Genomic DNA, 15293 nt, shown 5'->3' on the forward strand with positions numbered 1-15293 from the left:
CTACTAAATCTCTACTAAAAGAGTGTGCTATTTTTTTAAATTAATTTCATTACTTATCAGTCGTAAACATAAGTATTTTTTATTGTAGTAATTTGTACCCTGAAGTATCATTCCAAACACGAACGCATCAACATCTAAAAACCAGCACTTATTGCTCTGCGATTTCTCACATTTATTGCCCCTATTGAGGTCACTGTACAGCGGTTCCATTCGACAGAGAACCTTATGGTGCGATTCCAAAGGCACCACACGGTTAATACCTGACTCTAGGTCAAGATATACTGGTTCATAAATAAATAAATAAATAAATAACGATAGTTTTGAACGAAACAGATCCTTAAAACCAACCTTAACAGCGCTCTCCGATCCCACACGGTTATTAAATATACCGAGATCACGATATCCTAGTTTCATTCGACAGAATCGGAATAACCGTCGTATAATACATAAAATAGATAAGGTTGTACAGGAGAGACGACCGTTCGTGAACTTGGGCCTTACAGGGTTGTTCGGAAGGCTGCCGTAGCCTCGAGACGGAAGACTACTGAATGTTAGGACTTTGGCCGTTTTACCGTTTTACACATATTTAAATGTTTAAATACCTAGGTATACACTTATATACCAATAATAAAGTACCTAGGTACTTTATTATTGGTACATAAGTGTAAAAAAAGACCGCTGTTAGCACTTTTCCTCATCGTCGAATGTTAATCTTATTCCCGCACGAGTAAAAACTGGGCCATTTTATTTAAAGTTGTCCCCTACACTTTTTTTTTTCAAAACTGGGATTTTTTTATGTTATTTCTACTCAGAATCATAAGCTCTTTTGATCCTAATAGGAGAAAAAAAGTGTCCCAATTTTTCGATCTTTCCATTCCGAAACCGCCATACAAACTCTATGAAATAATGGTAACGGAATGGGAAAAAAACCTTGGAACACTTTTTTTCTCCTATTAGGATAGAAAGAGCTCGTGATTCTGAGTAGAAATAACATATAAATTCACAAATAAAAAAAAAAGTGTAGGGGACAACTTTAAATAAAATGGCCCAACTACCAACTACCTATAGGTTACACTACAATCCTAACTGAATTAGAGAACATTTTTTGGGTTCCGTACCAAAATAATATACCGAACCCATACGCTACCTCTTACTCTTCTTTTAACTCTAATAATTCTAGAAAAAACTTTATACAAAGCGACCCCCAGTTTAAGTTATCGTGTATGACGACTATTCAAAGTTGCTCTTTTAGCTTAAATAGTATTCGAATTCATAATACGTTCAATTCGTAGTGGCATATAGCCTTCATGTCTGGCCTTGGCCTCAAAATTACGGCCATTTCATACAAATCCGAATCTTAGAGGAAAAAAGTTACAAGTACTTTAAATTCACGTGCGGCATTATTTGTTTAGGAATTCTTTGTCCCATGATGTATTCAAATCGTCTAATGTTTTTGAATACAATGTAGTCTATAAACGGAACTAGACGTATTTTGTGTTGAGTTTTAAGTTTATTTTATTAGCTCTCCATTTTAAGATAGGTGGGATTAATAAGTGAATAACGGTTTTCTCTCTCTAATCGTTATATCAAAATTTTGGATTGTTAACCATGACTACACTGCGACAAAATAAAACAAAAAACAACGGGTTGCACTCCGGGAGTGCCGGCAGAAGTGAAAACTCAATGACATCTTACGTCTTACGCTCTCGCGAGTTTAACATTTTTTCCGCATCACAAAAAGTGCACAGCGCCGCTAAATAAGTTTTCACTTCAAAAATAGGAGACGTCCATTTTGGTTTGAAACCTTGAAAACTCCTTAGGGAATACTGCGCAAGGCATAAGGAGAATTTATGCAAATTCCTCGGGTCAAGTTTATGTGGTCGCATCTTGGATGCTGTGCTACGTTGCCACGCTTTTGCCGCAGTGGGGGCGCGACAGGGACGGCGATACGACAGGTGCTATTATACTTAGATTATATAGCGGGAATGATCACATGAATATGTATGTGGTTAGGGCAGTGGGTCTGTGCCGACTAGATCAAGTAAAAATAGTTGCCTTCTTTTAATTGCAAAAGGAATGCGCAAGTTAAAGTGGTCGGTAGGTGGTATGCGCGCTGCTTTTAAATCTATGAGTAACTTGGTAAAAAATCCTGCCATAAAACATTCTGTATGTGTATTTTGGACACTTTCATGTTGCCAACAGAGAAAGTAGCGGATAGCTAAGCCAGTAATAAGTTGACATTATATTGTGTAAGAACAGTCACATAAAAAATTACCGCCGATGAAGTATGATCGAGACCTCCGTCAAAATTCTTAAATTATTTTTAAAAGCCCTGTACCCGTAAATAGCTCTCGTGCGCCCACTCAACCAGAATAACGTGGCATTAACGTTTGATCTCTATTGTTATAGGCTGCAAAATCAAAGCGCTGCGGGCGAAGACCAACACGTACATCAAGACACCGGTGCGCGGAGAGGAGCCCGTGTTCGTGGTCACGGGGCGCAAGGAGGACGTCGCGCGCGCCAAGCGCGAGATCCTCTCCGCCGCCGAGCACTTCTCGCAGATCCGCGCCTCGCGCAAGTGCGGCGCCGCGCCGCCGCCGCCCGCCGGCGCGCCCGGACACGTCACCGCGCAGGTGCGCGTGCCCTACCGCGTCGTCGGCCTCGTCGTCGGCCCCAAGGGCGCCACCATCAAGCGCATCCAGCACACGACGCACACCTACATCGTCACACCCTCCCGCGAGCGCGAGCCCGTCTTCGAGGTCACCGGCCTCCCCGAGAGCGTCGAGGCCGCCCGCAAGGAAATAGAGGCCCACATCGCCCTTCGCACCGGCGCCGCCGGCGGCCCCGCCGGCGCCGCGCCCGCCACCGACAGCGAGCCCCTCGCGCAGCTGTACCGCGCCGGCCTCGCCTCGCTGCTGCCCCGCCCCGACCAGGAGGCCGCCTTCTCGTCGGCGGGCTCGTGCTCGTCCGGCGGCTCGTCCGCGCGGCTCGGCGACCTGCTCGGCATTTGGTCGTCGACGGAGCGCGACGAGGGGCTCGGCGAGTCGCCGTCGTTCGAGTCGCCGGGCGGCGGCGGCGCGGCCGGCGTGTGGGCGTGGGGCGGCACGCGGCCGTCGCCGGCGGCGTCGCCGGTGCGCGCGTGCGCCGTGTGCGGCGAGCGCGGCGTGGCGGCGGCGCTGGTGCCGTGCGGACACAACCTGTTCTGCCTGGAGTGCGCGCAGCGGCTGGCGGCGGGCGGCGCGCCGTGCCCCGCCTGCTCGGCGCCCGCGCACCAGGCGATCCGCATCCTCTCGTAGACTGCTACCTCGGTAGTTGCACTGACGCGGGCGCGGAGACGGGGGCTACCGCCCGACACCGGTGGTTTTATCGAGCACGTTTTGTAATAGGGATCGATCTTTTTTACTTAAAAATCGTTATAAAAATATTAAAAAAATAAAAATCGCGTAATCGAAATCCTGGTGCCAAAAGTCGGCGCCTCGCCGGCACGGCCCGTCCGCCGCGCCGAACCTACCTATCGTAAGTCGGCAGAGTTATTCACGATATATTTTCTTATTATGAACGTTTTTTATTAAGGCCGCAGCTGAGCGCTGGCGGCCGCAGAGAGAGCGAAGTACGTTACGATAGAATTTGGAAAAAAAAAACATAAAATTTAAAAAAAGTTGTATAATTATTATTATTGATAGCGTAAATGAGAAATCGAAAATTTATAAAGCTTACCTAACGTAATAGCGTAAAGTATTAAGATATAATAATATATTAGGCGATACGGGCGGCGCGGGGAGCCGGGTGGCCTGTTGACTGTTCAGAGTCTAGGAGTAGGCGATGGCGCGAGCCCTAGCTGATGTTTGTTGTAGTGAGGCCCCGGGGCAGGGGCGGGTTAGACTAAAGCGCCCCCGCGCGCTCCCCGGCGCGCCATGCTCATACTATTTTTGACTATACGATTATTCGCTTAAATGATATTATACATACGTACTACACACTATGATTATGATAATATTAATATAATGTTTGTTTTAAGTGTGTTTTAATGTTTAGATTTTTATTGTAATGTTTTTATGAATGATTTTTATCTGTATGATTATTATTGATTATTATTTTATGTGTTGACGATGTTTTTTTGTGATTATGAGAGCCCGCTATGCGGGCCGAGGCTGCATGTTCGTTTAGTGGTTATAGTATACATATATATATCGAGTAATAAAATTATAGTAATAAAATAATAAAGAAATAATACGACTCATTCATTATTATAACTATTGTAGTCCGTAGCACGAACATTGACTAACCATTACCTATTGATACTTATTAAGTATTATTATTACATTATTGAATAAATTTAAAGAATGCATAATTATATTTCATAGGAATCATTATTCTGTATAATCTAGTTAATGTAACTATAATAAATATGTTTGTATATGTACGGGAAGGCGTTGTTTTGTTCCGGGGGGGAGGTTTATGGATGGATATTTTTTTATTTTTTTACCGTTATAAGTTTTTGACTTACTCATGTAAAGATACGCGAGATTTAAAATACTGCCTATTAGATTATATTTTAAAAATAATGTTGCGTAAACCTCCCCCCCGCGTGTAGATCCAGTGATTTCGATAATTTTATTTTCATAATAAAATGGGTAGAACGCTTTAGGTTCAAATAACGTTGTGAAAATTTGTGAAATTTTGTAGACTACATATCTTATTATAAATCTAAATATAAACTATAACTTTCCACCTGAATCTTTCATTTGACCCTCCTTGCACTGTGCGGACTTTTTGACAGCCAATCTGTCAAACGTCCGTCAAATCATCGTTGGGTGTCATATAAAAACAAAAGACGGCTGTCCAAAGGTCAATTCGCTGCAGAACTTCTAGTTAATTTAGTTATTCCCATTATTTAGTAAAAAAAGTACCAGTTCCATGAAACCAAACAAGCTCCATACAAAAAACGCAGTAAAACCTCTACTGTATTCTTTATTCCTGTTGAACAGGAAGCAATTTAAATGCATTTGAAATGCAAGCAAAGTATTCTTGGTCTACTTTCGGAAAATTAAGACCTAGTACATAGTAGGTATTCTGAATTCCTTCAAGACTAAGGAAAATGTTCTCGCTTAAATAGGTAGTTGTTGAAAAACTCGGAGAATACTATTTCTAAAATTATTCTTGCGGAAACAACAAGTATTCCCGTCTTCAGTTTATTTCGCAGCTATATATTTAAAGCAGGAGCACGATTCAGATTGAACAACTTGTTACGGTTTTGATCGAATTTTGATACGACCTTGAAGATAGCTCACGTTGATTGGAGAATGCGAAATGAAGTGAAAAGTCGTCCGTGAGATGCGCGCCAATCACCAAGAAGATCGTTAGCGTCGTATCAAAACCTTAGCAAATTGTTAAATTAGAATAAAAACCGGCCAAGTGCGAGTCGGACTCGCGCACGGAGGGTTCCGCACCATCAACAAAAAATAGAGCAAAAAAATCGTGTTTGTTGTATGGGAGCCCCCCTTAAATATTTATTTTATTTTTAGTATTTGTTGTTATAGCGGCAACAGAGATACATCATTTGTGAAAATTTCACTGTCTAGCTAGTAGACGATTTTAAGACCCTGTCAGATGAAGCAGTCGCGTACCTGGGAAGGGCGAAATTCTAACTAAGATTTTCTTACAACCTTAACTTTGACATTTTAATCCAGTGACATGTACATATGCCATACGATAAATAAATAATAACTGTCTAGCTATCGCGGTTCATGAGATACAGCCTAGTGACAGACGGACGGACGGACGGACAGCGGTCTTAGTAATAGGGTCCCGTTTTTTACCCTTTGGGTACGGAACCCTAAAAACAAAATTTCATTTATTTCAGGCTTTTTTTAGGCTTGTTTTTTAATTGACCTCCAGTCTTGTCTTATCTATATTTGTACACTAATTATTCTATTTTATAATCATTTGCAAAATAGGCGTCTGAATATTCATAGAACCTAAATGTTTTACTGAAATCGAATCGAGACCACCAATTAAGAGACTCGGATCTATTTGCGTCCCTCGCAGTTTTATATTCATTTACAATCAACGTCAAGGGTGTGCGGGAGTTTTCAGAAACAAGTGTAGGTACTTGTACCATTTAGTTTCTCGACCAGAATCACGAAGAGTGATTTAATAAGTTTTTGGCAAAAATTTCATTTTTGGTACAAGCTTTTATCGCTGACTGTACTTTTCTTACGACAGACAACTAATACTCATCGAGACAATTCTAAAAACCCCTAACACAATTAGGTTGCGTTGTTTCATCACAGAGTTCCTATGGCCACCTCCTGTCTCCATCATCAGATCAGTTCGACAGTACCATATTATTGTATTGTCATCCGAACTACATACAGCTGCCAATTTTCATGACGCTACGATCCTTGGAAGATGGTTAAATTAGTTACCTTAGATTCCATTACATAGTTACATACAGGTCGACCTAATAAAAGCTTGTTAAAAACAACTTTGGGTGTCCGTTTTGTGAGGGTTCTGTGGAAAATGCGTCTCCAAACCGACAATTTTTTGGACCCTTTTATTCTTTATTTAATTCGATATTCCTCCTGATACTGATTGGAAACAACTCAAAACTTGATAGCTTTTCGAAATAAAGAAAATGGTACACTTTTTTACTAAAAATGTTAATGGTAGGTACATTTTCCTCCTTTACGAGTAGGTATTACATAGGAGTAAGGTCAGGCGTATCTCACTCCGCGATTTCGTCGCTTTGCTATAGGTAGCTAAAAGTACATCCGTTCCACACCAATTTTGGGGAAAGCCATAAGCCGCGCGTGGCGCTGTCGCCACCTAGCGGCTACATCTGTGCTGATCGTAACAGACGCGTTTTGTTAGAGAGTGAGTCTTCTGTACTTAGTATTATTTATTCTGTGGTAAGGTGTAAAAATGTAAACATTTTTGACGTCGATAATACAAGAGTGACAATCTGAGCTTGAAATTAAACTGATATACTATAGGTATACAATCTCAAATACGGCCCTTGCTGTATAATAAACTGAAGGAAAACAATGACTTTCGTTATAGATAGTTCGTTTTTTTTATCATTAGAAATAAGGTAAACAATCTTGATGTGTCTTTTAATTGAAAAACACGTTTAAATAAGTCACGGCAAATATGTAACAATTATGAATCTAATGCGATCATTTATATTCTTCTGCTTTCATAAGTAATAGTTATTGATTTTTAAAAAGCGTTTTCAATTAAAATACATGTCAAGATCGCTTACCTTCTTTCTAATGCAAAAAAAAACTAACTATAGTAACTCGCCTACACTAGGAGTGCTACGGGCGTAGCGGCGCTACGCGTCTAGCGTGCAATCTATTGCATTCTATCGCCGCACCGTACACGCGCTACGGAGTACATATTCTACGGGCTCTACGGCTAGCCAGCTAGGAAAATGCTACGTAAGTATGTATAAGTCAATGGGAAAGTATTAAAAAATTAAGTACGTAAAACGCAATATTAAAAGTTTAAGGCAAGTAAGTACAAAAAGTACGTACTTAACTAGTAATCTGAGCAAATATTATCACAAAGCGTTAGTGGGTTTGAGAAAGATATAGAAAGCATAAAATTACAGGACATCGAAAATGGCCTGAATCGCTTCGAGAAAAGGATGGTACGGCCGTGCCTCTTTGTTTTGCTCGACTTGGCGGAGGCACTGCCGTGCCCCCAGATTACATGCGTACTTGCAAACTGTGAAATAGGTACCTCTAGCTTTAGTTCCGCGAACAAATAATAAATAGATAAGAGTTTATTGATTACACTAAAATTTAATATATTTACCTTTATTATAATAGTACCTATTAGAGTATTAAAAGAAATAAATACCATTCTGAGAATCATCTAAGAATAATCGAAATGATACTTTTATGAAATACACTACCTTGCTAAATGCAGAAACATTTCCTGCTATATTTGACTAAACTGATATCTATACATATAAAATTAACATCATATGTTTCTAATTGGAATACAGCTCCATATTTTATCTTAATCTCTCTCAACAAGATCTTATTCATCAAGCACAGTGATAACTAGTGTATAAATAGGACAGCCTTCACCCGCGAGTGCAAGTGCCACCTGCGTATACGCACCACATCCTGGCATGCATGCACAGTGCATATACATTGCACTAGACTTATATCGACCGGGATATGAACCGTGATTACCCTTTGTATTGTTTTCGATCTCCCGATATTTCGACGCAGTTACATGCATCTTGTTCACGGTAACTGAAGATAGCGAGTGGAGGTCTATTCTAGTGAAACTAACCGAGAATCATTCAAATCATGTACACTTGTATTTAGTTGAGAGCAAATAACGGGGAATAGTATTTACGTCATTTTGGAAATTTCAGTTAGAAAGGAACAAAAATTAATAGAAGTTTTTAAGAGGTTGCTAAAACTTGCTAAGTTTTATTAATATGGGGGGTGGGAGTTCTGTACTTATTAAGATTTCGCATTAAGGCGACTGATAACCACAACGAGCTTCACACAGCATACCGGCGCCCGCGCATGCTAAATTTAACATAACAATACTTTTTATCAAAATTTCATTCCTATTCCATTTAAAAAGAAGTCTACACACAAGGCTTTTATCTTTTTGTGCTTAGTTGATGGTGCACCACCGGACGTGTACCTACACGTGTACCTACACGTCAGGTGGTGCGAATACGACAATCTTACCTCAGTTCGTCGTATTAACCTTTTGGACGCCAATGACCGATATATCCGCACCGTAGGTTCAACGCCAAAGACCGATTCGGTCACAGACCACATAGCAACATCGAGCTACGTGCATATACATAAAGTTCAACTTCAGTTTTGACACTTCAATGATGTGGCGTCTGAGTGACAGCTTTTGTGTTTGACACGGCGTGGAAAAGGTTAAAAAAAATTGCGGTAAGCAAACGCGCGGTGTATGAATGCGGTTCGTCAAATGCAACATTGTAATTACCCAGAGTGTATAAATAGAGTAACCTTCAACCACACGCACCACCTGCGTAGATCAGCGATCTGCGAGAGAATTACACGCAATAACGTCGGTTTGAACAAGTTATAGAGGTATTTAACTGTCAATGACATCCAAGTTGGATGATCCAACTGATCAGAGGGCCTACCGCGAACCACGTTCGACGTGTTACCTCCCTGTCACACTTACGTACGAATTTACAAGTGCGACAGAGAGGCAACACGTCGAACGTGGTACGCGGTAGGCGCGCAGGATGGAATAGGTCGAAGTATTTTAGCCAACATACTGCCGTATTCGAACTTCAGACATTCACAAGAGACGACACGTACTAGATCCATTCTAAATACGTTATAGTTCAGATTTCAACTAGTTCTCTTTTGTTTGCAGTTCAATTCGGGCAACCAATGTCACTTTTATGGTAAAATATCGTCTGAACGAACGATTTCCATTAGATATCTATTAGATGTGACTTGGATGAGTATCTCCAGAATCGCGTAAATGTCAAATTTGACAGGCTAGATCTTAAAAAAATCTTGGTGATGTCTAGTTCAAAATCCGAATCGGGCCCATAGGTTTTATCTGTGAATCCTACGAATAGTGTCCAATTCTTGTTGTTTTTTTAACTTGATGGCCCTAGTCCTGGTCCTCCAATTGAGGGGGGATTTAAATCTTCTCGGGGCAGAGGTGTAGGGTTGGAGCCGGTCTACCTAGCTTTATTTGACGTTCATAAGCGCATTGTAATTATGCCTACTTGAATAAACTATCTTTTATCTTATTTATCTTATCTTATCTAGTCTAGCTAGTTTTTAATTTTATGGCCGGATGCTAAAGCCCTTTAATACAAATCTCATAAAACAAAAGTAGAAATCTTTGACAGTTGCCAACCCCATTGCCTAAATATAATCTCTAAGTTAAAATACGAGTAAAATGATTAATTTCGATCTATGTTGATAACTAATAATTTTTCTTTTCTACGCCGTGTCAAACACAAAAGCTGTTACGCTGACGCCACGTCACCGAAGTATCAAAACTGAAATTGAACTTTATGCATATGCACGTAGGTCTATGTTGCTCTGTGGTCTGTGACCGATTAATCGGTCTTTGGCGTTGAACCTACGGTGCGGATATATCGGTCATTGGCGTCCCAAAGGTTAAACACAAGCACGTCAAAAATACGTGATTTTAGTAGTTAATGGTAGTGTACGTGATTTTAGTAGTTAATAGAATTATTTTGAGTGATTTCAGGAATTTATATAAGATGGACATCCTTTACAAGGTAGAACATGTGTGTATTTAGTGAGTAGTGGTGAGAGTATAAATAGAGCAACCTTCACCCGCATGCAACACCTGCGTAGATACATCCTGTGGGACAAAAACGTGGGACAATGTCGGCTCGCGGTTACCATTGCTAGCCGAGCCTTCGACTCAAGCGGCCCGGTTTAAAATAAGCTTGAGATCCCATCGCGTCGAATGGTGGTCCCTATGACAGTGCCTTTTTTTGTGGAGTAGCTGTCACGTACAAAGCTTGGAGTAATTTTTTGGAAGTTTAGTAATAATTTATTTAGAAATGTAACATTTAAGTAATAAAAATCCAGAAGAAACATATTTAATCAATTATTTTATAAATGAAGCCCAATCAAAAGACACTGGAATGAACGTCACAGGGACCTCATTCGACGCGAGAGGTAGTTTGCTTTATCTTAAAATCTTTAGCCGAATTTAAGTTTGGGGTTGATTAATTAAGTTTAGTTAAACTCCTATTAGCTCTATGTAGCATAATTTGGCTAGGTTGTTCCAACATAATAAACAAAATAAAAAAAAAACTTAGTTCAAGAAAAAAGTATAGGCACATGTTACTCCCTATAAATCATAACATTTTGCTTCATAAAAGTTTAGGTAAGCGATGGGGGTACGCACCCTGCACCAGCGGAACTAGCAGATGCACCTTAAAAGTACCATTAAAAACCCCAACGCACCAAAACCTTCGCACCGAACGATTTTCAACCCTATAGCTATAATATCAAGGTTCAAGTTTATATTGGGGGAGGTAAACTTAAGTTGGCGTACGTGATCTCAAAACAGGATCAAATTACAATGTATCCTGGATTGCGAAGTGTTAGCACTTGGCTAACAAGCCGTCGCTTACCAAAGCTTTATTAAGTAAAGTCTATTTTTTTATTCCGTAGACTAAAATGACATTTCATAGTATGAACATCATGTGTCATTTCTACCGAATAAAAAAATAGACTTTAGTTTCTAAGATCAAGTTTGCCATAAATTTACTATGGCGTACTTGATCTTAGAAAAACGGACAGACTATACCAGTATAGTATGATCTGTAGCTAAACAAGTTACAGCAATATAATTTAAATTTCTACAATTTATTTCAGACATAAGCCCATATTATTTGTATACAATAAAATTTATTTTTAAGCTTATGTTACCTAGTAAACTACAAAATTTTATTAACATAAAAGAGACTGCCACATTCTGTGGTAATAAAAATGTAAATAAAAACTATAAGTGAGAAGGTAAGAGTTAGACTGGATAATGACTCGCAGTTTTTTTGAGATTGGAATGGACACAGGACGACATTGTAGAGTATTAGGATTTTATTACAGTTTGAAGAAACTTGAAAGTGTAACGTAAATGGCACTTAACACTTTCGAAGCCGGTGAGTACCTACTCACCAGACGGATTTATTTTGTAAGGGAGTTTGACAGTAAAAGGGTTACGATTAGACTACGATTAGACAAATGTCGTACGTTTTTTTTATGTTTTAGATGTATAGGTACATTAAATATTCTACTTTTTAAAAGAGTTTAAGCAACTTTTGCGTTACCTACTAGAAATAGTAATTATATGAATGTAGGTAGATTTACTTATAATCTAATTTTTAAATTAACTTCCTAATAGATAAGAGAGTAGACGCTTTGCCCGGTCGTTCATTAAATTCAATGAAACATCCATAGCTCAGAAATCTATGTTTAACACATAAATATAAATGCCCTCTACCAGGATTCGAACCCGGGACTACCTGATAATTTGCAGGAATGGAAGCATAGATAAACTTAATTAAAATACAATGTTCAATAATACTGTAACACGAAAATTACCGTTAAAAGTCAAGAAATTAATTGTGTGGAGGCGTCATTATCAACCCCAATAGGCGGACCAAGCTAATATCTGGATGGTGTTTGTAATAACAAAGTGTTACAATGTCAAATTTCTATTAAAATATGACGTTTACAACGACACTGTCTCACTTTGTTCCGTTCAAATCGGTGCAAAGTTAGCTTAGACGGACTCTACGAACAAACATACATTTTTGAATAGAGCTACATGCAGAACACGTACACGTAAATACAGTCGGTCTGTCGCAAATCGCACGTCCATCGCCGTACGTCATCGTACCATTAATAATCATTCGTAAACCTTATCGTAACGAGATAAAGTCTACTATAGGTCAGTCATGTGAGTGTTAATTGTGTAGGTATTGAAAAAATAACAGACGTTAACGGTAGCCCCAGGCGCTATGGCACTACGTTTAATTAAATTTATGTAGGTACAGCAGCATCAAAAATAACAGATGAAACAACGCGCCTAAAGTATCTGCCAACCTCGAACTTTTGCAAATAGAGATAAATCCCTACAGATATTGCACAAAACTATTTGCTAGTCTGTTCGGAAAGAGAAGAGTCGTGGAATGTATTGGGTCCCATACATTCCACGACTCTTCTCTTTCCGCACAGACTCTACAGTTTAATTACTCTACATAGAGACATGTATTTTTGTCCGTCACTTTTGTTGCTGACTGTATAATTATATTATTTTTATGAATATCTATTTATTTTACTTAGCGCCACTTGCACCATTCCACTAAGCCGGGGTTAACCGGTTAAACCTGTAGTTACCATGGTTACCAGTACAATTTGACACTGAGTTAACGATTTAACCGCTTAACCCCGGGTTAGTGGGATGGTGCAAGTGGCCCTTAGAATCGCATTTCGCAGAACGCTTGTTAGTACGTTTTTCATCGTGAATGTAAAGAATTAACAGAACGAGTTAACTATTAGCCCCTCGCCGCCGTCGTTACGCTGCGCTCGCTAAATTAATGTGTCACTTTCTGAGATTTTTTGGTATTGATTGTACCATGGGTCCAAAAACTATAGCGAACTTAATCGGTTAAATTTTTGAGTTATCGCAAAAGTCTTCCCTTCTTAATAACAAGAAGTAAAAAGAGCTACGAAAGTACTCCCTTTTAGTTCTAGGTATTTAATAGACATTATATCCACACTTGACAGAGTGATTAAACGTCACTAGGGTTTACTATGAAACTTTATATTAGTGTTGAGTCGCTCACTCGTGAGGCACCTCATTTGTACCACTCATTTTGTTAATTTGTCGCAGTACTTCGTACCGCAAAAATGTCTTACTTCACTCCTCTATTCATTTTACTCATTTACTGGCGCGCATCACAAACACCTCTTGACACACAAATCATTCACACACTTCAAATTTCAAAAAAAACTCTTATCCGTTCAAATTCACTCGCGAGTCTCGCGACCCCTTAAAACTCATACACTCCTCACAACTCGCAACAGAGTCCCTGGATCGCGCGAGGCGCTAGGTGCTCGCCTGCTCGCCGACACTCAAAACTCAAATGTCTCAAATGAAGAAACGAGTAATGATCCACACTGTCAACTGCCGAACTACAAACCGTATTGCAACGACAAAAGGTCCACCGAGAAATGCGTTGAGTTTGTACCACTCACCGCCTCTCTGTGACATGAACCCCTCAAAAATCCTTTCAAAATGAAACAATGAATTAGAAATACCCAAAGAGGGAGTGAGACCGACACGCGACGTACTTCAATATCGCTTCGCGTCACCACCGAAAATACGTTAACAATTAAATACGAAAGACAACAAGCGTAAGCGCTGCAAGCTTTCATACATCTTAAAAAAATTGTCGCTGTTGGAATTAATAGAATAGTTGACGCTGAAAATATGCTAGTACCTCACCTCATTTGAAGTAAGACATTGTAACACCTCATTTTAGAAAATGAGGTACTCATACAAACTCATTTTAAATTGATGTCCTACCCATCACTACTTTATATACAACAAAATTTAGCGCACCCTTAATAAGTAAGAAGCATTCGTTTACAATAGGGTATTTGACTGTATTTAAAATAAATTATTTTACACCATGCATGAAATAAAGCACCAGAAGATTGATAGAGAAACGTAGACAGTAGTAGACAAAATTGATTGTGACGCTACATGTTAGTGTTTCATATAAATTCCATAGTAAATTTTATGGACATTGATTATATAATTATTTTAAGAATTCATTTTGTGGGTACTAATATTGTTAATATTTTTTCTTTAAATTAGTTGACGTGTGTGTAGTTTAGGTTTAATTAGTTTTAGATGTGTGTGTGTGTGTGTGTTTTATTTTTGTATGTTATTGACGTGTACGTTTACACCGTATTAAACGAATTGAATTGAATTGAATTGAATTTTAGCAAAATCGTTTTGACAGTTCGAAAAAAAGAAACTGATTTGACTATTAGTCAAATACCCTATTCGCACCCTCTTTAGTCGAACGCGCGTCATAATTAATCCATAAGTACCCTAATGACAAGGGAGCCAGTATTTAGGGCCCTAGGACTGTCAAACCAGACCAACCGGTGGCAACCAACGACCGGTTACCGGGGTGACACAGGTGGTTCCCACGGAGGGTAACCGACTTTTGGGCGACGGTTAAATTAACCCCTAGTTACTAGACGAATGACAGCTGGAGTTATGATTTGTTATTTTTTTATAAAGGTGACATTCGGCTGGAAGCTGTACCACAGTTCCTGTTGGACACTGCTGCAACGACGGCGTGGCAATAGGGATGATGACACATGTTGAATTTGATAACAAAATCTAGTAAAATAGATAGCAAACGAGCAATTTATCACAATAATGTGGATATTAAAATAAAATATTGAAAAATTACAAAATTACAGGACCTGAAAGTTTCAAAATTTAAGTTTTTTTTTAACTTCAAAAAACGATAAAAGTAAGGGTACCATTCGATTCCTTACATTTCACCATAAAATATATTGTATAGCAACTATATACATAAACGCAATATTTCACCGACAAAAACGCAATTTTCTTGTTTTGTCCATACTACAAGATGGGCGATGACGTCACGGCCTCTGGCCGTTTTGTATAGGGCGTTTCGCGAGTGAAGTGCGACTGTCGGACTTTGACTACAATTTCTGACT

General features: G+C 39.4%; 1 protein-coding gene across 1 annotated transcript in view; it reads left to right on the top strand.

Annotated features, from left to right (window-relative positions):
- LOC134656328 (RNA-binding protein MEX3D) overlaps positions 1-4731 on the top strand; it is a 73509-nt gene extending 68778 nt beyond the window's left edge. Inside the window, exon 2 of the mRNA XM_063511841.1 lies at positions 2410-4731. Within this exon, the coding sequence (XP_063367911.1) occupies positions 2410-3296 (887 nt within the window). The 3' untranslated portion in view covers positions 3297-4731. The remainder of the gene's footprint in view (positions 1-2409) is intronic.
- Positions 4732-15293: the final 10562 nt, after the last annotated feature.

This window comes from Cydia amplana, chromosome 18 (genome assembly GCF_948474715.1).
Source record: "Cydia amplana chromosome 18, ilCydAmpl1.1, whole genome shotgun sequence".
Lineage (NCBI taxonomy): Eukaryota > Metazoa > Arthropoda > Insecta > Lepidoptera > Tortricidae > Cydia > Cydia amplana.